Source organism: Oxyura jamaicensis, chromosome 3, assembly GCF_011077185.1.
Source record: "Oxyura jamaicensis isolate SHBP4307 breed ruddy duck chromosome 3, BPBGC_Ojam_1.0, whole genome shotgun sequence".
NCBI lineage: Eukaryota > Metazoa > Chordata > Aves > Anseriformes > Anatidae > Oxyura > Oxyura jamaicensis.
This window is the reverse complement of record NC_048895.1, coordinates 25873305-25895384: the sequence shown is the minus strand read 5'-3', so window position 1 is coordinate 25895384 and position 22080 is coordinate 25873305. Positions and strand designations below refer to the sequence as shown.

At 56.0% G+C, this 22080-nt stretch overlaps 3 protein-coding genes and 1 long non-coding RNA gene across 4 annotated transcripts in view; 2 read left to right on the top strand and 2 right to left on the bottom strand.

Annotated features, from left to right (window-relative positions):
- The first annotated feature begins 457 nt into the window (after nucleotides 1-457).
- TCTE1 (t-complex-associated-testis-expressed 1) lies at nucleotides 458-9882 on the top strand. The gene is made up of 7 exons (XM_035323345.1): nucleotides 458-476; nucleotides 1144-1152; nucleotides 2757-3012; nucleotides 4467-5035; nucleotides 6091-6540; nucleotides 8457-8659; nucleotides 9266-9882. The coding sequence occupies exons 3-6, from the start codon at nucleotides 2838-2840 to the stop codon at nucleotides 8631-8633; spliced, it is 1371 nt and encodes a 456-aa protein (XP_035179236.1). The 5' UTR covers nucleotides 458-476; nucleotides 1144-1152; nucleotides 2757-2837; the 3' UTR covers nucleotides 8634-8659; nucleotides 9266-9882.
- Nucleotides 9867-17045, bottom strand: LOC118165344. The gene is made up of 2 exons (XM_035323356.1): nucleotides 16116-17045; nucleotides 9867-11177 (listed from the first exon to the last, which is right to left on the bottom strand). The coding sequence occupies exons 1-2, from the start codon at nucleotides 16284-16286 to the stop codon at nucleotides 10428-10430; spliced, it is 921 nt and encodes a 306-aa protein (XP_035179247.1). The 5' UTR covers nucleotides 16287-17045; the 3' UTR covers nucleotides 9867-10427.
- Nucleotides 14041-22080, top strand: part of LOC118165347 — a 9379-nt gene continuing 1339 nt past the window's right edge. Inside the window, exons 1-2 of the long non-coding RNA XR_004749999.1 lie at nucleotides 14041-14253; nucleotides 14331-14353. This is a non-coding gene — a long non-coding RNA (uncharacterized LOC118165347). The remainder of the gene's footprint in view (nucleotides 14254-14330; nucleotides 14354-22080) is intronic.
- Nucleotides 17203-22080, bottom strand: part of TMEM151B (transmembrane protein 151B) — an 8888-nt gene continuing 4010 nt past the window's right edge. Inside the window, exon 2 of the mRNA XM_035323344.1 lies at nucleotides 17203-18839. Within this exon, the coding sequence (XP_035179235.1) occupies nucleotides 17403-18839 (1437 nt within the window). The 3' untranslated portion in view covers nucleotides 17203-17402. The remainder of the gene's footprint in view (nucleotides 18840-22080) is intronic.

Sequence of the window (22080 nt, the reverse complement as noted above, 5' to 3'; positions counted from 1 at the left end):
CGCTTAGGTCTGAGGGAGGGGGGAAATGAGACACACCTTTACATCCCTTTGTACTACATGCGCAGTCACTGCTTTGCTCAGGACACAGGCCCGTGACTGCCCCAAAATTAGGGCCTGGAAGCAAACCAGCTTCGGGAGCTGACAGCACACCCTCAGCAAGTTGTTCCTGGTGAGATTTAGAATGCAAATGGGCAACAAACCCGGCGTCTTCCCCGCAGCCAAACACCCACATGCGGCTCTGGTACCTGACCATCCCAGCAGCACCGTGTGCCCCCCATTGCTGCAGGGGCCTCTCCAGGGGGGCTCCACGCATGACCGTGGCGTGGGATTCCCACGGGTGACGCCTGTAGGTGCCGGACAGGCTGAGTGTGATGTGTTTGGGTTACCCGGGTGCCAGAGTCCCGCCCCGGAGCCGTGGCCGCCTCTGCCCCGGATACACATCCGCGAGCAGGCAACAGCGGCCGCGTCGCTGGCAGCGGGTGGGAGGTGAGGGGCTCAGGGGGGCCGTGATGCCCAGAGACCCCACCGGTGTGAGCTGGGAGATGTGGCTGCTGGGGGCCGAGGGCTGGGAGGCAGCCGGCTGCGTGCCGTGCCTCCCGGAGTGGAGACACCTTCCCGAGACACCGGGGGCGAGGCGAGTGAGACAGCCACAGGATATGAGGGGGGTAATGCTTGGTCCCTAAAGGGCTTTTCCTGCCGCTGAAGCCCCTCAGGGGCAGGGGTCTGGCACACTGATGGTAATGCAGGACCGCAGTGTTGGCCCTCAGCACCAGCTGGATGGCGGTGGCGACATGAGCCATTTTCCCAAGTGGTTGGCTGGCCTAATTCTGCCTGCTATCCCTTTACAGACAAATTTCATTATGTTTGAAGCTAAATAGATTCCTCGTCTGGCATCCTTTTTTTTTTTTTTTTTTTCTTTTTCCTTAAGGCCCATTGCAGAGAGGCACCAGCCAGAGGTCACCGCTTCCCACCCAACTCCTGATCAGGCTCTCTGGGTTCCAGGGTGAATCTAAAGAGCAGAGAAATTTAGATTTGAGCAGATGTCCCATCTCCAGATCAGAGGAGGTGTCAGTGAAATGTTGGTTTGCAGTTTAAATACGTGCTCAGCATCCCAGCTATGAGGATGGTCTCGATGAGCCTCCTGCAGCCCAGGCGAGGGGACGCAGCCATGGTCAGAAAAGCCATCAGAAGCCCCAGTTAGCTGTGAGTGGCCTGGGGGGCAGAGTGACACAGATGCTTTTTGAGTGGGATGAAGGGCTGAGCAAGGAGAAAGCATTTTTCCCAGTCACCTCCCCTCTGCCAGTGCTGGCTGCGCTGTGCCTTTCTGCTGAAGCCCAGCAAGCACCACAAGCTGGGTTTTCAGCTGGGTTGAGGAGGTCAGAGGAAGGACTCTCAGCTCTCTCATTTGTGTGTGGACCATTCTGTTTCCTTCCACACCCACCCTTCTTCAGACCAGGCTTCTTTTTTCTACAGCCTTTGCTTTTGCCATCTTTGCAGCAGTGCCTGCCAGGAAATGCAGCTCCCCTTGGCACCTGTGTCCTCCTGCTTTGCATCGGAGGATGCCCTGCTGCTGCTCTCTCCCTCACCCTCATCTCCTGACTCCCATCCCGAAATGGTTCCTCTCTTCCAGGACCTGCTACAAGCACATTTGAAGAATCCTTTGCTGACATTTTCTGCAGTACAACGTGGATCATTTTGTTTCTGACATCTAGCTCTTGGCATTTCACAGATCTCCTCTCTTCCCCCTTTTGCAGGTGTCTTTGCAGGCCCTTCCTCACATCTCTTTTGGAGGGGGAAGGAGCAGAAGCAGGCAAGCTCACAAAGCCTTACAGAGCTTTCAGAGAAAGAGGGACTCGTGCTGACTGAGGCACTGGTCCTGAGGTTGGGGCGGGAAGCAGCAAATGAGAAAATTTGGTCTGGGAAAGCTCTGCAGAGCTAATAGGGATGGGCATCCTGCCTTCTGCTCCAGGCTGGTTATCTTAGCTCATATCTGCTCAGTGTGGGTCTGCACAGGTCTGACCCATCTCATCAGTTAATGGATGTTTGGAAAGAGTTCAGCTGGAGAATAATTGAGCAAAGCAGAAAAAAATGAATGCACTTATAGTAAGCGTCTGCCTGTAAAGAGCCATGAGGGCAGGCACACTGGATCCAACAGGGGGGTGATCTGGCCCAGTATCCCTCTCTGACAGCAGCGGGTTCCCCCAGGGGAGAGGAAAACAGTTGCACGTGCATGTGTTTGTTTCCACCTGCACTCTCCCACCTCCAACCATTTTCAGCTCAGGCTCTGACAGGTGTGCTTTCTGGGCACTCAATCATCTCCAAAGGGTTTTTCTTCCCTGAACTTGTGCTGGAGCCTCCACAGGCTGTCAGCATCCGCAGCATCCTGCAGCAAGGAATTCCCCAGCTTAACCGTAGGCGGTGTGAAAAACCACCTTTTCCCTTTGTTTTAAACCCAGCTCCTGCCAGCTTCACCTATTTATTTCATTGGAAAAGACAGCGAGCTATCAATTCCTGTCCATCCTCTTCAACAGCACACTGAATTAACACCACCCTGTTATCTGTTTATTACATGTAGTGTTTAGAGACCTCTTTGTGCAAGGCACTGTATGAAGATAAGGGTAAATAATAGTTGCTTTGCTTCCAGTGCAGGCAGAGGAAGCAGAAGGAGGGCAGAGGGAAAACGCATGACAGAAGAGCTGTGTGAGCAGGCACCCTTACAGCCGGCCTCTTTCCCTGATTGCCTTTTTCTTTTCCAGCTGGAAAACGTGGTGGCGTTCCCCTGACCTCGAGCAGTTTCCCTTGTGCTTCCCGTGAAGGAGACGTGGCTGGTGAGCGGGATGCAGCAGGCTGCTGGCAGGAGCAGGCCCGTTCCCTCGCTGCGGCGCTCCCAGAGCAGGCTCACCGCCGACTCCTTCTGCATACACCGCATCATCGAGGACCCCGAGTGGTCCCTTGTGGCTGTCCCCCGGCTCACCGAGCTCTGCCTCCAGCACATCGTCCACAATTTCACCCGTAAGCGGGAGGGAGAGCTTCTCCCCCGGGGTGTGCGGGAGCAGAGGGCCGGCAAGGCACAGAGGCAGCTGAAAGGCACGGTGTGGTACCCAGCCCTGCCAAAGGAGCAGCGGGGGAAATATCTCCTCAGGCAGCTAGTTAGACAAAGTGTTTAGTTGCTGCGTATGCACTTGCATGCTTCTGGGATGGCTTTCGTCCTCTGGGCTGCTATCCAGAACATGGCTGCCCTAACCTTGTCCTGTAATTTCTTCTTCCTTCCGTACTCTGCTGGGCTCACTCCCCTCAGCTGTGAGCAGGGCTGTGAGGTCTCTGGTTCCTTCTCGTGGGTCACACACAGGCCTGGTTCCCAGCACAGGGACGGAGCCCTGTCATGCTGAGTGCTGTACGGGGGATGCAGGAGCCCTGCTCCCCGGAGGCTCCAAACACACGTGGTGCGATGCGCACGGCCTCAGGCTTCCTCCGCGGCTTCTGGTGGCGATGTGACAAGTTACACCCTCAGGCAGGGAATGTGCTTTTGAAGCAGGTGGACGGGTGAAGCGTAGTAACATATAAAAAGCACGTCTCATCTGGGAACAGGCTGGGAGGGGGAGAGAAAGGGCCTAGCCATCACTCGGCAGAGCCACAGCAGAGCCCAAAGGTAGGCCCAAGGATGTGTCCACGCAGGGGCTGTAAAACAGTGTGGTGCCTGGGGGCTGAGCTCAGGGACCTCAGGGTCCTACCAGCCCGATCAGACAGTCTGATGCCAAATGTGATCCAGAGGGAAGCTATCCTGCTTCTGCCAGTACCTGTCCCACCACTGGTTGTGCTGTGGGACTTTGCAGAGAAAGTCCTGCGGTGCCAGCTGTGGGGCACGGAGAAGAGACTCCAGGGGGAGCCTGTGGTAGGACTCTGGGAAGGGAATGCCACAGAGACAGAGAAAATATAAGAGTAACCCCACTTTGTGCCTCAAAATCTGATTCCCCATGTGCAGATAGGCACACAGGTAAGACAGACACCTGACTTCAGATAAAAAGGCATGAGGACTTGCATGAAAGGCATGCAGGTAACTCAGTTCTCAAATATCCTTTAATATGTTTAGGACCAAAGGGAGAAAGTTCAGCAACAGGCAAGCCAAGTTCTTCCGTCACTGTAAGCCCGGTGCAGCTCTGTTGGCAGCAGAAGTCCTGCTCTGAATATCAACAGCATTAAAACCAAATTTAAACCGGGAGCCAAGCTTCTGGTGCAGTTCCCAAATATTATGAGGGTAAACCCAATTACACTGATGCTTTATTATAAAAGTTAGAAATCCTACACACAAAAAAATGAGTCATTTTCCTCCAGCTTAGCTCCCTGCACCAGCTGATGGCAAGTGAGAGGGGAGCCAGTATCAGCAGCTGGGTGTCCGGGAAGAACCACAGTGCCGGCCCCACTTCCTACAGCCCAGACCAACCTCTCCTCCTCTCCATTCCCTCCAGAGAACCCTATTTTAGACCGTCTTCTGCCTGAGCACCAAAGGAAGGTGCTGGACAGGCTCCCCACTGGCCTTCCGCTCGCAGTCACTGCCAACGTAGTAAGTGATGAGGACTACTGGAAGAGGTGCTGCACCGAGCGCTGGCAAGTGTGTGACATCTCCAGCTATGGGGACAGCTGGAAACGGATGTTCTTCGAACGTCACCTGGAGAACATCCTGAAAAGTTTTGTCCCCAACACCACGGACCCCAACCAGGTTCTGGAGCTCATCCCACTCTGCAAAGACTATGTGAGGAAACTGGAGGTTGATCAGTTCCTGCCACCGCTGAAGGTGGATCCGAAGGAGGAGGCGGACGACCTCTCTGATTCAGGGACTGATTTGGGGTTTGGCGAGGTCCCCATGCATCACTATGACCTGGGAGCCCTTGTTACTGCTCTCCCTTACCTTGAGGAGCTTCATCTTACTTATGGTGTGAAGGACTGTGGCATGAACTTCGAGTGGAACCTCTTTAAGTTCACCTACCAGGACTGCTGCAACCTGGCTGGTGCTGTGAAGAAGTGCCACAATTTGAAGGTAATGCATCCCAAAATAAATTGTTCTTCCTCAGCTCTATCTTCAGATTTCCTTTGGAGGGGGAGGAGGGGGAGAAACCCGGGGCTCAGGTTTCCCTGGTGGCGGCACCCTTCCCTTTGCAAGTTCCTGTCTGGCCGAGTGAAGAGACGTTAACTCACTGGCCAACTGCTGAGCATCTCTCTCTGTTTCTGTTCTTGGTAGAAGACTTTGCCAGAGGGTGAAAAACATACATATTTGCTGCCTCAGAACTTGTTCCCTGTAGCCCAAGAGAAAGCAACACTCCTGCTTTAACTCCTTATGTGGTTCTGGGAGAGAAGAGAGGGGAAAGCCAGAGAGTTTTTCTTAGGGACGGTTTTTGGTGGTTATGTTCAGTAAATAAATCTTGACATACCCCAGAGACCTCCAGGAAGAGCATGGGAAAATGCTCACATAGAGTGAGGAGGCTTTTTCTTCCCAGGTACTAACAAAACCCTCAGTTCTTTGACAATTGCCATGCAGATATTTAGCCTCTCCTAAACACCAACAGGCATCGCTCACCAGAGCACAGCCAGAGCAAGCTGGCCAAATTCTCTCTCCAAATTGACATGCTTTAGGAAATATTTTCCTGTGTGGCATCCAGAAGGGAAATCACCTCTCACATTGCTATTGAGGTGCCCTGGTCACAGAGAGCCTTGCCCTTAAGGAAGAGCACTGTGGGTTACTGCCAGTGCATGTGCTTGTCTGGACAATCCAATTGTGATTGGGGGTGAATTTAGCTATTAGTCTCTGCAGAAGTTTGGGCAGCTTTCTCTCATTTGATTTTGCCTTGTGTGTTAGAGATCCCACAGAGTCGGAGAGGAATGGGAGTTTCCATGAGATGAACCCTGGGGCAGGCAGGGGACCTCAGTGTCGTGTCCTGCCCTCTCCACAATAAAAACAGCTAACTTAGCCCGCTGGCTAAATGTGTCTGAAGCAAAGGGAGATGAATCTCACCTCTGGTGAGCCTCAGGCTTAAGATCTTGTGCAAAGCTCTGTCCGGAGCGCCTGTTTCAGTGTCCCTGTCCTTTACCCCACAGGTTTTCAAGCTGACACGCAGCAATGTGGATGACGACAAGACCAGGCTGCTGGTCCGCAGCTTGCTGGATCACCCCTCCTTGATGGAGCTGAACTTGTCCCACAACCTCATCGGGGACACGGGGGCACAAGCTGTCAGCAAGCTGATCAACCGCAGCAAATTAGAAACCCTGGATCTGTGTAATAACAAGATCCATCACGCGGGGGCTCAGGCCCTCGCCCAAGCCCTGGCTCAGAACTGCGCCCTGACCTCCCTGAATCTGCGCCTCAACTACCTGGAGGACGAGGGCGGGCAGGCGATGGGCCATGCCCTGCTGACCAACGCCACCCTGAAGTCCATCCACCTGGGAAGTAACATGCTGTCGGAGCCTACCGCTGTGCTGTTCTCCCAGGTCCTTGCTCAGAACGCCACCCTGACCTGCATCAACTTGTCGTGCAACCACATAGGGCCGGTAAGAGAAACCCCCCGCTCCCTGCAGCTGGACAGCCTGCATGGGTGTGAGGTTTGATGCTGGGACACGGTCCCAACCTGCCCTCGGTGTCCCTGCTTGAGCAGGGGGTTGGAGCAGGTGACCTCCAGAGGTCCCTTCCCACCCCAGGCATCCTGTGATTGTGTGGTTCAGTTGTAAAGGAGATGCTGAGCCTGGTCCGCCTCAAAGCCACAGGGCAGAGGCATTCCCCACGTTGCAGTCTTGCTGGGATAACAATCAGCTGCAGGCAGTGAGGAGATGGCAGCAGACAGCAAAAAAAGAGAACATCTTCTTCTGTGGGGACACACACACATTTATCTCACTCACGTCTAGCTCTTCTCACGGGGCTCTCAGGCAGACGCTGGCTTCCAGGCTTCTGGGCAGAGAGGGATTTTCCCCACGGGAGACTGAAATCCAGGGAGTATGCCTGGGAAAATCACAGCCACTTTACCCACGTGGGAGTAGATGAAAGTGATAGGTGGCATAAGACGAGGGCCTTATTCATATCCTCTGTACTTCGGATCTGCTGTGCCATCTGTCATGCAGCAGCGCACAGACAGTTTTTGCTCTCCTCAGAATCTATCCTGTCCGTCATGAGGAGATTGTTGGAAAACTGGCTCTGTTGTTGAGCTCCTTTAATTCACCCTGCAGCTCTGGTGCGGTGCAGTAGGTCAAAAGTGTCACGTCTGGATGCTTCTTTGTGGCTCCTGAGCCACAGGCTCGCATTTTCTAGGCAGAGGAGCATCCACAAATCTTAGTGCATCCCTAAGAGCTGCAGTGTGCAACATGCCCACAAAGCAGACCACTTCTCTTCTGCTGATTAAAAATGAGCTTTAGAAATCTGAAACTAGACAGCTAAATGCAATCATGCTGGCTTTTAAACTTTCTGTGCTGCCTCAATTTTTCTCACTGTCACAATAAAGAGACAGCAAGACCAGCTGTCCCTGCTGGCAGGAATATTGGCATCAATATGTTTGACAATGGTTTTAAAAGGATTTGATGGCAGAAAACCTTTTGTGAGTCCTCATTTTTATGGGTCTGGAGATGGATAACCATCTGAGTGGAACGATACAAGGGGACAAGTGTTGGAAAGGATAGCAGGATTTTTGCTTAGTAAATAACAATCTTTGTGCCTAGCACAAGAGAGCTCTGATGAGCTCTCCTGGTACTCGTTTGTGAAGCTCTGTAGCACCCCAAGAAGTGGGCTGCTGTTTTTATCTTTGTTTTACATGTGGGAAAATGAAGGTTTTTGCTAGGGATGCATCAAATCCTGTCCTCTGTACCCCTTTAAACAGAGGTTCCTCTCCTTTCTTTGTCCTTTTTAGTGAGAGGTCTAACAGGCAGGGTGCTGAGGAGAGGGGGCTGCCTGGATGGAGGTGATGGGGTTGGGATGTGTGGTGGGTACCTGAAAGAGAAGAGCTGTGGGAAAAAATGGCAAATTGTTGCATCCCTAAAGACCACGTTTCAGGCAAGGGAAAGGAATGCACCAAGGCGAGCTGCCTCCCTACGTTGCATTGTCTGACCCTGTGCAGGCTGGACTTGAGCTGCATGAGACATTCCCCCCACAAAATCCAGCCGTGCCCAGGAAATGTCACCGAGCAGGATGAGGAACAGAGTGCCCAGTCGCACTGCCACGTGTCCCCACCCGGCAGGGAGCTGGGGACAGGGGGACAGGGTAGAGCAGACACTCCTCGCAGGTTATCCTCTCTGTCCGTGCCATTAACCAGCCTGAGCTTGAGGACTCCTGACACGATACCCAGAGGGAGTCATTAGCATGTCTCATATCACTGAGCGCTGCATAAGGTTGCGCTCCTTCCCCGTCCTTCTCTTGGGAGCAATGTTTCGGGCTTGGGTGAAGCCTCACTCACTGCTGGGCTTCTTTCTTGTACCCGCTGCAGGACGGTGGGAAGCAGCTGCTGGAAGGGCTGGCGGGCAACAAGACCCTGACCGAGTTCGACCTCCGCCTGGCAGAGGTGGGCCAGGAGAGCGAGTTCCTCATCGGGCAGATGCTGTGGGCCAACCGGCACGCCGCCCGGCTGGGACCTCAGCCGCAGCCACCAGCCAGGCCCCTCTGACCAGGAAGCTGCAGAAAGCTCCCCAGGTACCAGGCTGGCTCCCCGTGTGGGATCTGGGCTGACAAACCTCCCCTTGTACAAGCTTCCAGCAGAGCACCTGGGGTCAGCAATCCAGCCCCTGCACCCCCAGGGGAGGGCTCTGGGGCTGCTTCCCCAGCTGCCCACCCATCGCTGCTGTCCCCCAGGGGTCAAAGCATCCGGTGTGTCTCTGTGCAGAGGCACCCTGCTCCCCCCAAACAGGCAGCATTGCCTGGAGCTGGGAGAAAAGGTCGCGTGGTGGACACCACAGCACAGCCGCTGCCTGGGGCTGCCTTTAGCTGGCTGCAGGGTCTTCTGCCGTGACAGGAAAGGGGGGCAGCCTCTGAAATGTCACCAGTACCTGACAGTAGCAGAGACACTCACCTGCTCAGCCTCCTGCAGTTCTAAATCTCCCACTTTGTCCAAAGCCTTGTCGTAGGATGCTGTTTGTCATCCTTAATTTGCTGCAGAAAGGCATCCACTCACAGCGCTTTAGTGCTAGGATCAGCACTGCTTTAGCGCTCCTTGGGAAGTCAGCCTGCCCTTCAGAGGCTTGGTTTTATTTGCATTTTTGAGAAAAACACTCCCCTTATGGCTGCCTTCACCCCTTTCAGCCCCTGCCCTTGGAGCAGCGCGGGGGCTCCGGCTCTCTCCCAGCTCTGACCACGACCCATGCCCACAGAGCCACCGCCGACAGCCTCCTCCGTGAATCATCTGAAACTTTTATTACACCGATTTGGCTTACAATCTTTGTACTTTGATATTTCCAACAAAAAAGGCAACATTGTGATATACTGTTTGTACATATATAGAGAGACGGAGAGAGCTAGATCATATTGACATAGCTGAAAAGTAAAAACTGTTCCCAGTGCTCACAAAAGAATTTGTTCGCCACCTACCCGCTTGTGCCTTGCTCTGCCTGACGGACACAGACACCGGTGGCTCTGCCACCCACAGCCACCCGCCTGATGGATCAGAAAGGATCGAGCACGAGGCTGCCACTGGCAGCAGCGGCCACACGAGGGTGCCCGCGTGGGTCACCCCAAAGACTTGCAGATCAGGGTAGCCCCCTTCCAAACCACTCATGGATGCTCCCAGGAGCTACTTCTGCAAGAAAATATAGCCAGTGGCAGGCACTGCTAGTCCTTCCCACCCGGGCATCTCCAACGCCTTGTTTCCCACCCTCGAGACCGAGGTATTGAAAAGATTTGTTTCTTTTTGTTTGCATTTACAAAATATTTCCACTGAATGACACACCTGAATGAGATGAGAACTCGTGCTCAGAAAACAGCAGAAAAGACCCAGGTCAGGTTCAGGCTGAAGAAGGAGCGGCTCCAGCAGGGATGGGGGGGGCTTAATGGGGGTGTCCTGGTCCAGGGAAAGCCTGCACATAGCTCCAGGCACAGGGCTGGGCGATGAGGGCTGGTGTCGGGAGGGCAGCGGTGGGATCCCTCCAGCACGCTGAGCACTAAGCAGCCAGCACAGCCAGCGAGGAGCAGGGTGGGAAGGAAAGGGCTCATGGAAAATTTGTCACCAGAAAAAAAAACGCTGAATTGCTTTCCAGGATACTCCCAGCTCCTCTTGATGTGCATGCCCAAGATTTGCTAACACCTTCTAACCCCCATCCAAGCATGCTCCTGGGGCACCGTGCAGATCCTCCTGGGGCCTGGAGACCCCCTGTCTGCCCTCCCATGGACCCCTTGGCCACCGCACACCACCCGGCCATCCGTCACCGCCACTCTGCAAGGCTTCAAACCTTCCCAAACACTGCTAAAATTAAAGCCCGACAGCTGACAGCACCCACCAGCAGCTTCTCCGGCAGGTCGCCCGTGGGGTGTGCGTGGGTCTGTGCCAGACTGAGGGGGGGAGGACGGGGAGAAAATGGGGGGGAGGGAGCGACACGGGGGCTTCCACCGCGTGCACGCAGCGGCGGGTGCCGCGGGCTGGCTGCCGGCTGCGGCAGATGGCGAGCCGTGCTTCGTGCAGGGGGGCAGGAGCTCCCCGAGCCTCTCGGCTTCTGCTCGCAGCCGCAGAGGCAGCGATTTGCAAGGTGTCACGCTGGCATATGTCGTCAGCAGGACGGCGGGCTGATTTCGGGCACCAGCTGGGGCTGGAGGAGCAGGAGGATGCATAGGGGATAGGTACTGCTCTTGGCGTCCCTCTGCTTTGACAGGGCTGGGTTTGTTCACACCGAACTCCATCCCAGGGCTGTGCACAGCCCCGAGACAGCATAGTACAGACGGCTGTGTCCCCTGACGGGGTGAGGGGTGGGCTTGGAGCATCACCAGGGCACCTCTTATTGGGGAAAACTATGAAATTGAGCTGGGGAGCAAGCAGCATTTTGTAAAACACCGCAGCAAGCACTACTGGCCACAGCCCTGCACCCCGGAACACTGACACAAGCCCTCCAGATGGCTGGGCACAGCTTTCTGCCAGCCCAAATGCCCGCCTGGTTCCTCCTTTGGTGGCACAGAGAGGGCTGAGCCCTGAGCTGGTGTGGTGGGGAGGCGGGGAGCAGCACAGAGCCAAGCCCTGCATCGGCATCCCTGGGCAGAGGGGACAGCTGAGACGTGAAGCGGTTCCTCCCCACAGGCTGCACCCGAAATAACCGGCCCTGTCAGATCCCTGTCCCCAGCCGTGATGGATTAGCCTCTCCCAGGCACGAGGCAATTTGTTCATTAGTGACATTTACACCTTGTGGCTGCATCATCCGTTGCGGTTCGGTGACACGTGCTCCAGCTGTCAGCGCGGGGCTCAGAGGCAGCATCGCTGCTCTGACGATGCAGCGAGGCTTGGCCCGGGCACCTCAGCTGGGAAATGCCTCCTGCACATCCCCTTGGGACTCACAGCCTGCCCCAAAAGCCTGCTTTCTCCCAGGCCTTCTCCACCCGCTGCCCTGCTCCCTCTCCTTGCCTCCAGACACCGCTGCTCCAGCACAGCAGTGCCCTGCCCTGCCTGGCCTCGCGTCTCCCACTGAAATCACCCCACCTGCAAAGCCTCTGAGGGCTGGCCCCGTACACCCTCTCTGCAGGCCCCCCGGTCCCACACAGCCACAAGAGACCATTTCCACACCAGGTTTGGGGAGGGTGAGCAGAGCCGCAGAGCGCTGGCCAGGGAGCAGATCCAACAGCTCTCGCGCTTCAGCCAGCCGGCAGGGGACCGGCTTCATCTCAAACACAGCTTGCTCCATGCTCTTATCCCGGCTCCCTGCCAGTCACTGCAGCAAATGTGACACTTCGCACCATCCTCCTACAAAAACCAGGTCAGGAGTTTCCTCCCACAAGCCACGAGCAGTGCCCTGCCACCCCACAAACCACTCCCTACGGGAACGGCGGGGCCATACCAGTCCAAAGCCACCAACACGAGCTCCTCTGCAGGGCAGCATCCCCCAGCTGTGCTCATGGGTACCCAGCAGCATGCCCTGCCCCACATCAATACACGTATGGATGTCAAGCCCAGACCTCTACCTGGGTGCAGAGGAGGATTTTAAGCTCCAGCCTCCGTTCCTGATCACCTTACCTCACGGCAAAGCCCCTGAGGCGCTATCCAGACGTTCCCCTGGCATATCTTTTCCACCAACACTTTTTCCCCAGCTGGCTTGACAGTGTCGTGCACGTTGCTTCATCGGATGCCCCAAGATTTTCTTTTCCCCTCCCGTCAGCCCCCGGGGACAGGCTTTCCCTGGAAGGCAGGTGCAGCCCAAACAAAACCCCACCACTTCCCCCTGTGCTGAGCCAGAGGGATGGCTGCTTTCAGCTGCTGCTCTCTGCGTGTGCTCCGGAGACGTGTACAGACTCAGCCTTGGGTCTTCCAAACCTTTTCACCCTGACCGCTTCGTGGGCTGCCATCCAAAGCCTGAATTCATGGCACGTCAGCTGACAGCGCTGCTAATGGCCATCGGGACCGTGGGACTGATGCAAAATACTAAGTCATCTCAACACATTCTAGCGAGGCGTTTTTCTTCCACTAACGCGAGTAGCTAAGGTTGCAGAAGCAGCTTGCGCTGATGGAGAGTGAAAGAACCTTGTGTGTCTGTGTGTGAAGTTACTTTGCTCTACAAAGTCCACTAAATTATAGTCACAGCAGGTGATCCACCCATTCCCAGAGTTCAAAGGGCTGGGGATGGTTCAGGATGGGCACCGATTTCTCGCAAGCTTCGTTTCCCTAGGAGTCTGGAGTTTACAAAAACCAAACGAGCAAACAAAAGGCCCCAACAAAAACAGTCTTCACTAGGAGGGGAGGAATAACACCCATTTAGCAGCAGCTGTGCTTGTTCTCAGTGCTGGATGGACACGCTGCACGTTGTCATGGGCTCCTGAAAACTTGGCAGATCCTGGGAGTGTTGCATAGGTGGATGATGTACCTGTTAGTAGGGCCTGCCTTGGGGCTGCAGGACGAGGAGCTGGCTCACCTCCACGAGGAAGCTGTCCCTGCCCCAGGTAAGACAGAGGAGGCGAGGAGGGAAGGAAGAAGGGCAGTCCCTGAGGCCATGGGTCTTGCAGGTTCAGTTCTGACCTTGGGACCTCTTTTCCCTTGTGTGTGGCTGCGGTGCTGTGGAAGAAGGCTACTCTCCCAGTGCGGTAGAGGTCAATTTGCTTGTTTTAGCTTGCTTTTGAGGGAGCTGACGAGATCACATCCACGGGCATAACATTTCCCTTCGCGGAGCAGCTGTGGTGGAGGCAGCAGAGCAAAACAGTTCAACTCATGGCTTGAAGAGACAGTAGATATTCAACATTCATTCACGTTGGCCAAGTCCCAACATGAACTCTACGCATCAAAGCACCACTGCGGCAGATCAATTTGGAGTCAAGGACAGATCACTCTGGGGAGCTGCTAAGCCATGCTCACATTGGTATAGCACCACTGGCCTCAATAACGTTACACTAGGGATGACCACAGCCCCTTAATACCTGTGCTTAAACCACGTCACGTTTCTGTGATCGTGATCCTGATCAGACCCACCTTCATATTCACAGGGACCTTCTAACCACGGAATGTAAACGGAACACGATTCGAAGCCCACACCACACATTGAAACTTGCAGCTCTTTGGTGACACAACGCCTTGGTGCTACCGCAGCATCTCAGACGTGTACCCTACAGCTGCTGCTGAGGAGTAGGAGCACACTGCTCTGCCCTGCTAGAAGTCAGGCAGCATCCTGGTGATATCAGACAGAACTGAAGCCACAACTGGGAAGGCTGGAAGGAGAGCTTAAAAGGTATCATTCTGCACAAGGGCTAACCATCAGGCGTGTTGTACTGCCATCAGATGCCACCTAACCTTCTTTGGCTTCCACTTAAACCTCTTCCTGCATTCCTTCCCCACAGGCATCCCCCAGCGTTATTAAACAGCTTTGCAGCCTATTAAAAGCCTTTGCGGCTTTGCAGTGGGTTCTGTCCACAATGTGCATTTTTGGGGAAGAGGAAAGAGGGGTTTGTGCTTGTTTGAAGTCAAGCGGCAGCTTCCCCAGCACTAACCCTGAGTATTTGCCTGGAGTGTGATTCTGGAAGGCTTGGGGTAGGCCACAGGCTGAGACTCCTTCCCCCTGTCCTAGCGAACGGCCCCACAGCTGCTCAGCCCAAAAGCCCTCTATCTGGGAAACGTCCAGTGCGTGCTGAAAGATGGATAAACAGGTAGTGATGCCCCTTGAGGATCACCCTCCCCAAACCTAATCCAGAGCCCTCACACGTCAGTCCTCTCTAGTTCAAGGAAGCTGAAGAGCTTTTAAGTACCTGGCCAGCACACTGGCAGCAAGGGGAAACACCAAGCAGCCCTGAGGCATTGCCCGGCCGTGTGACAGGGTGCAGCAGCGCCCTTCGAGGGCTGTGTCAGTGACACAAAGCGCTAGGACGAGGAGCTGGCTGTGCTCCCACCTCCCCTGCCCTGGAGTGAGAGGAAAACCCGCTGGCAAGCGCTGTGCAGAGTCTGACTGCACGGCCATGGAAAGCTGCAAGGGTGCATGGAAAAAAGCAGAGCCTTCCGGAGCCTGTGCCTGTGTGCTTCTGAAGAAACCTCATGAGGAAGCCCAAAAAGGGCCAAGGGGTGAGGCATCTGCCAGCAGAGCGCTGCAGCTAAAGGATGGGGCACAGACACCCCAGCAATCTGTCCCTATTCGGAGGACTCTCTGTGCCCTAGGGAGCTGGAAGGCCTGCCAAACCTTTGATAAATCCATCTGTCCAACACACCTTGGAGGACAGAGATAAAAAGATGAGCCACTGCAGCTGAACTTAAGCAATGTGGAGGAGATTTCATAGAGAATAGGTTGGAAAGGACACACATGCCTCACTAGTGACCCACAGCAGCTCCACTGGCTGAAGGTCTCCTGATTCACCAGGATATACGAGCCCACATCGCTACCTCCTGAGGCTCACCAGGACCCTCAGCATTGGCCCAAGGTTACATCGGGCCCTCGGAGAGAGAACTGCAAGCGCCCAGCAAGCCAAATGTAATCACTGAGCAAGGAAATTCCAGGACAGCCAACAGGGCACTTCTACGCGGCCTGAATTTGTGCCAGCGATAACGAGAACAAAAAGCAGAGGAGGATGTACCCACACCGGAGACCTTGTGCTTCCCTGTTTCCACAGGGGCCCTCTTATTTAAGCCAACATCTAGGTCTGGCAGCGAGAGGAAGGGTAGACTACAAGGCAGAAGCATAACAGAGTGAGATTTTAAGGGACTTTGTGTTCAAATCACCATTGTTTGGAGTCTAGCCCTTGAGACCCAGGAGGACAAATCAATGCGGGAGGGCAAGAGACGCTGTCCAGGGCATGCAGGCACAAAGAGCAGAAGGAACAACCCTGGAGGCAAAGCCAAGCCCAGCCTTGTTTGTCTGCGTATCCTGCAGAGATGCAGTGATCATTAGAGAAGGGTCCTGCAATTCTAAACGTAATCCACTAGAGATGATCTTCAAAAGTCCCCAAGGCCTGGTCGGTGCAGCAACACAGTGGCATGACCAGAGAAACAGATCCTTTGTTAGCAAGCTGGGAGGAGGAGGAAGAGTGGCTGGGTTAAACACAGTGCCTCGCTGTTTGCTGTTATGTCTTGCCCTTCCGAAATGGATGTGGAGACAGACACCAAGCTCGAGTGACCAGGTGCTAATGGACTTGCTCGTGTGACCCACGACACATTGCTCTCAGACGTCTTCTGCCCCAGCAGATGAGGGAAGTGTGGTGAGGCTGAGAAGTGCTGTCAGGAGAAGCCACTGGCTGCCTTGGCATCCACCTCCCAAAAGAGCTGATGGAAAAGGAGACAGCTTTTCTGAGAATAGTGACATGAGAGACCTGGGGACGTGCTGATGGAGAAGAAAAGCTGGATGCCCTTGTGCTGCAGGCGCTGATGCAGACTTGGTGACATGAAGGCTCCTTGCCCAGCACCACCGAGCTCCTTCCTAGCAGGGGACGACACAGATTTCAGTGCAGGCCAGTGTGCCTTGACCAAGGCAGAGAAGCACAGAGCTCACCTCACTCCTTGCAGCCTGACGCCTCTCTGGAAATACCCCTGTAGTGAAAGCTGCCCGGTTTTAAGCAGGCTTCCCTCTAACATCTCCCCAGGCTCTGTTCTGGTGGCAGACACTTCCCTGCTGTGCTCCCCACGTCCCCAGCCTGGGGTTCCCAACTCTCCAGCGTGTTTTTGCATTTCTCCCTCACCGCCCCTCAGAGCTCTCTGCCAAAACCAGGCTGCCAGAAGTCCGCGGCTCAGCCTGCAGCCAGAAACCAGCCTGATTTAGTGCACAACACCCTCTTGCAGACATGCACCACCCTGCTGGCTTACTATCAATAGGTGAGCCGCAGCTGAACCTACCAGAGCTTTCCTTGGTGCCTGCCTCAAGCAATTAGGACCCGCTTCAAGGCTGGGGACCTCCGCCAATAGACACGCCAGCTCTTAGCACGATGCTGTTCCGGCACCAACCCTTTCCCCTTCCCCAGCTCACCAAGAGCCTCCCGCTCTCCTTCCAGCTGAGCCCTCCTCCAGCCGGCAGGTCGGTGTTGCCGCCGCTCTCCGCTCCACCTGGGTCCGCACCTCCATCCCTTCCCCAGCGCTGCCTGCCCGCGCTCATCCCGAGCACACAGTCCTTCGCCCCGGGATGCTGACCCTTAGAGCTGGCATCCCGAAGCTTCCCCAGGAGCCGTGCCTGGGGTCCTCTGGAGATGATGCCGTTCCCAGGAGCCAGAGCATGTAACAGTCGGAGCATGGTCTAAAAAACAAACGGGGAGGGTGGGGAACGGTTGGGGCAGGGGGAAGCTGGATTCATGGCGCTCAGACTTCTCTCTAACCTGCCCATCAGCTCCACGTAGCCAGGCACCCTAGGTCTTCAGGCACAGGCAGGTAATGTCGCTCCCTCCACCCTGTGAGGGCTCTGGCTCTGGTGCAAGTGGGAGCAGGGGTGGCGAGAGGTGCGGCAGGGTGCTGCCTGGCGGTCACTGTTTCCTCGGAGCACGAGGCAGCTTGGAGACAGAGCTGGGAGCTGAAACACCCCCCTCCCTGCAACAGGCCTGTCTTTTCATTCCCCCTTTTGGATCTTGACGCTGCTGAATTATGGTTTTGGGGTTTCTTTTTTGCATGTGGTGGTCGGTCTAGAGTTCTGTGCCATGTCAGGGAGAGCACCATCACTCACTCCCCCAGGAGGTCAGAGCCACCGCTCCATCCCGCCTCATCCTCCCGGAGCATCTCCCTCCCCGGCGCTCTTCTCCCCAGATCCTGCGCTGGCTCGGGCCAGGCCATCAGCAACGAGATCCCACTGCCCCCCCGCCTTCACAGTGAGGTCTCCACGCAGGACCCGTTGCGGTGGAGGTGACGGTGGTCGTGGTTCAGGCAGCCTTCATTGCGGTGCACAATGAGGATGGGGAAGTAGAGGGCGTCCTGGTAAGGAGGGGGGTCTTCCTCCTCCACCGTGACCTGGCTGGAGAGGCGGGTCTGCTCCGTGGGGCAGCTCTGCTCGTTCAGGCTCCCGCTCCGGCTCTGCCACAGGCAGCTGCGCCGCGAGCCGTAGAGGCGGCCCAGCGAGAAGCGGCTGCTGCTGAAGGGGATGCGGGGGCTACCGTTGCAGATGCTCAGCGCACTGCGGGAGAAGATGGAAGAGCTGCTTATAGTCCTGTGGCACCGCTCGCAGTTCTGCCGGTAGCCCCCATAGCGGCACGCCGAGTAGCTGGTGCAGCCAGAGAGCCCCACCAAGTCCATCAGGACCGCTTCCGAGTAGCTGGGCACCAGCTGCTGGTTCGATCGGATGTGCCACTCCAGCTCGGTGCTGTCCACCGTGTTGACGCGGGGCATCCTCCGGCAGAAGGAGCGCTCCTCAGCCGGCGTCACCGCCACGTAGTCAAACCCAAAGAGTTTCTCCACGTGGTAATGGACGTAGGAGGTGCGGTACTCGTTTAGCACCCGCAGGGGCCAGGAAAGGGTCAGCAGAGCAGCCACCCAGAAGACATAGTGGGATACGTACCAAGGCAGGTTGTCTGGGTCGGAAAAGGCCACCATGTATTCCTTGAAGTCCACGTTTTTGAGGTGCATGCCCTCCCTGGCCTCCATGTAGTCATCCAGGCCCTCATTCTCCGTGAAGAAGCGGGCCCGCTGGGTCAGGTAGGAGTTCTCCGACTCCACATTGGCAAAGCTGAAACACTTGGTGAAGCGGAGCCGCGTGGCCGGGTAGCTCTCCAGGTCAATGAGGTCCTTGGAGATGTCCTTAACTCCGCAGTTGGAATAGTCAAACTCGGCCTCTGCCACGTGGGTGTTGACCCGCTCATGATACACTTGGGTGGTGGTGTAGGCGTCCCCGTTGCGATAGCGGGTCACCTGCCGGGTCCTCCGGACGTAGTGGTAGCTGATGGCCTTCCACCAGATGCACGGGGTGGCCTGCTGCATCCGCTGCACTCGCTCGTGCACGCTTTCCACGTCCACTTTGTACTGCAGCTCGTTGCGGGTGTAGCAGTGCCAGCACTCCACCAGGTACACCACGTAGAGCATCACCAGGAAGGCCAGCGGGATGTAGACGTAGCCGTTGGAGCAGGGGCTGTCGTGGTACATCATGGACTTGCCCTTGTAGGCGCTGTCGAAGGTCAGCCGGGTCACCTTGGTGACGTGGCACCACGTCATGGCTCCCATGCAGCCATACATCAGCAGCGACAGCAGCAGGCATTTCCAGTGGGACTCCCGGCACAGCGACTTGCTGAGAGACTGCTTCACCGGCCGCTGCTGCTCCGGGGGGCCGGGGAGAAGGGGAGAGAAAACAAGAGGAGAGGTCAGTGGGATGAAGCGGCGGGGGGAAGGCGAGCAGGCAGCGGGATACCCTGGATGGGGAACGGAGCAGACCGAGGTGCGGGCGCCACAGTGCAGGCCGCTGCCACCCCGGGTGAGACCCCCCTCCTCCACAGCCCTGGTGGTGGACATGTCCATGTCCTGCTGCCCCAGCTCTGTTGGGCGGCCTGGGGCTGCCCCAGCTCTGTTGGGCTCTGCCTTCATGGTGGATCCCATTAAACGTCCCCCTTTGTCAGCGGGGAGCAACTCCTGCCATCGCTACCTCAGGGAGGGCGGGCAGGCTGGGCCCAGGCGGGCAGGCAGGCACGGCAAGATGGAGGCTGGTGGACCTGCCCCGCACGCCTCTGCTTCCTGCACCAGCACAGCCAGCCCTAATGAAGGGTCATCTCGTCCAGACACCACACTGAGCCTCAGCCCGCTCCCCCTGCGACCCCCTGCTCACGAGTCTCCCCCCTGTCCCAACCACTGCTCGTAGTTCAAGCCCAAGTTTCTCCTACCAGGGCGGTGCAGGAGGTCTAGGCTGCCTGTAACACGAAGACCTTCTGCAGCAGGAAAGGGCTTTGGTAATAGCGATTCTCACAACACCATTCAGCAGCCTAAAGGGCTCCAAAGTGCTTCTGAAGTGCTTTATACACCACACAAACGGGAAAGCACTCTTCCACAACAGAAAGGCAGCCACCCCTGGGGGGAGAGAAGGCAAATATTGAACGGCATCCTAAAAGGTGTTTGGGCTGGAAGTGAAGAACACCACACTAATCTGCAACAGCAGGGAGGGGAGAGGGGCAAGGCAGGGCTGGCAGCAAGTGTAATTGCTTGCACTGGGATTCGGGTGTGAAAGCCCGTGCCTCTTCCTGGAAGAACTGCTCTCAGGGCTATAATGACGATCAAGGCACAGGACTTCAGCAACAGGACTGCTTAGAGAGACTGCACTGGCGTATTCGCCACAGAAACTACGCTGGGGGAAACCCTCCACTTAAGGAAACCTTTGTCACACTCTGCAACACCCTGAAATCTCAATTATTGATTCAGCAGGTGCTTGTTCGGTCAATGGTCAATTACCAAACCCCAAGGGAGGACATGCAAAGAGGTTATTTGTTTTCTTACACACGAGACTTCCTCCTGCACAAATGCCATCCAACACAGAAATCTCCAAAGGTACATCCTGAGAGAGCAGGTGGGAACCCTGGCCTTGGGCAGATGCCACAAAAGTCCCTAAGAGGCCTTCAGCTTTGCCTCCCATCTCCAACTGCATGAGGCATGGCTTCAGGCACCCTTCTCTCCTGAGTGTCTGACTTATGCTTGAGCCCAGGTATCCTCTGCAAGTCAATGCCTGAAGGCATCAGAGGCTGTGCTGCCTTTGCCTGAGCTCACCTCTGCCCTTGCAGGGGTAAATCCGGCTGTAATGCCATCACTGGTGGCAATGATGTTCAAGCCTGGCCCCATCCCTTCCCTGTTCCTGGCTGTGCTCAGCTGGAGAGCCAGCTGGCTCACCACAGCACCAGGACAGGTTCTGTGGGTCTCTAGCCCTCTCTTCTCTGTTGAGAAGGGCTGGGGTGCCCTGTCAGTCCAGCACAATTAAAGCAAAACCAGGAAATCCCCAGAAGTGGCTGCCTTCCAGGTGTAGCAGCACTGCTTCCCTGTACCAAGCTGCTTCTCCATCAGCCTGCTGCCTTGTTGCCATATATTGCTTTATAGCACCTTGGAGCCCCGGGCAGCAGTCAGCATCTCTGATGTGTGAGATGCTGTGCAAAAACAGAAGGCAAAGCAACAACAGGAGGCACATCCACTAAGCCTGAGGAGAGCAAGAAACACACAGGTTGGGGTGCCCGGGCTGAGGAGATGCAGAACCCCTGCAGACTATGAGCTTCAAGGACCAGGCACTTCCCACAGCTTCCCATCCCACTAGATGTTTGGAGCCTTTCATCCAAGGATCCCAAGGGGTTAATGGATTTACGCTGCCAAACAGGAAGAGGTCACTTTCACTTTTGGCATGAAAAGTAAAATTTTAAGAGCAACTGGAGGTCACAAAGCATTGGCAAGCCTAGGAAGTGATCTGGGCCTCTTCTTCCCTCTAAAAAAGTCCCCCTTGCTCTCCTTAAAGAGCCCCTCAACCCTCGGCTTGGCCCCATAGAGTCCCACATGCCAATCTTTCCTCCCTGCTCCATGCCAAAGCCTGGCCCACCCCATGCCAGTGGGACTTCTGCCATGGTGATGAGCAGGGCTGGACCCAGCCCAAGTCTCTATCAGAGGTTTTTCTCCCAGAGACAGCACGCTCCCCTTCCCTGCTGCCCCCAGCAGCCCACCTTCGATGAGCAGAGCAGCAGCATGTCAAAAGGGAAGGTGACACCAGGAGGGGAACGATGGCACAGCCCTCTGGGGGTCCCAGGCATTCGTGGTGCTGAGACCCCGCTCCGTGGCAACCAGCTGAGGGCAGGAGCTGGTGGCAGAGGCACAGAGCTGGGGAAGACACGGGGGCTCTGTGGGGTGGCTCTGTCCAGGAGCTACAGCACAGGCACCCCACGGCCTGCCCAGTGCAACCCACACCTGCAGGTGATGGGGAATGATGGGAACCATGGGAAGAGAAAAGGGAGCAGGGAGAGGAAAGGGGGACACCTAGCAGGAGGAGCTGCCTGTGCTGTGCCCTCCCTGCTCAGGTCCCTGCTGCAGGTACAAGGGTCTGCATGGACCCCTTTGGGTTGGCCAGGCTGCTCGGCCCTGATGCAGCGTGGCTTTCCTGCACTGTGCCACCACCTGGAGGTCTCCTCTCCCTCCAGCTGCCTTTGGCATTGTACATCTTCCTCAGCAGCAGCAGCAGTCCCAGCTGTGGGGAAATAAGGGCACTGCTCAACCAAAGGGGGACAGAGGTGTGGGGTCTGAGCAGCGGCCTCAGGGAGATGCAAGCCATATGTTAACCCTGGGGTGTATGTGAGGTGTCAGGGCCTGTATGGAAGCAGTTCAGGGGATGTCTGCAAACAGAGCGTAAGAAACAGAAGAGCACTCAGCTTCCTCATTCGACAAGTTGGGGAAGGGGCGCCAGGCCAGCCGAGAAACAGGTTGGTCTTGGAAAAGCAAATTGCACCTCCTGGTCGCTCCCTGAGCCCTGGCATCCTGCGCCAGCTGCCTGGTCCTGCCCAGGAGGAGGGTGATGCTGGCCGTAGCCCTGCAGGGATCCAGGAGG

Bases quoted from the DNA above. Each gene is read 5' to 3' on its own strand.
- TCTE1 (XM_035323345.1), top strand. From the start codon at position 2,838: ATGCAGCAGGCTGCTGGCAGGAGCAGGCCCGTTCCCTCGCTGCGGCGC. The intron at 5,036-6,090 runs GTAATGCATCCC...TTTACCCCACAG, and splicing joins AGAAGTGCCACAATTTGAAG to GTTTTCAAGCTGACACGCAG. The intron at 6,541-8,456 runs GTAAGAGAAACC...TACCCGCTGCAG, and splicing joins CGTGCAACCACATAGGGCCG to GACGGTGGGAAGCAGCTGCT.
- LOC118165344 (XM_035323356.1), bottom strand. From the start codon at position 16,286: ATGCAAAAACACGCTGGAGAGTTGGGAACCCCAGGCTGGGGACGTGGG. The intron at 11,178-16,115 runs GTGAGGTGAGCT...ATGCAGGGCTTG, and splicing joins GAGGCGTCAGGCTGCAAGGA to GCTCTGTGCTGCTCCCCGCC.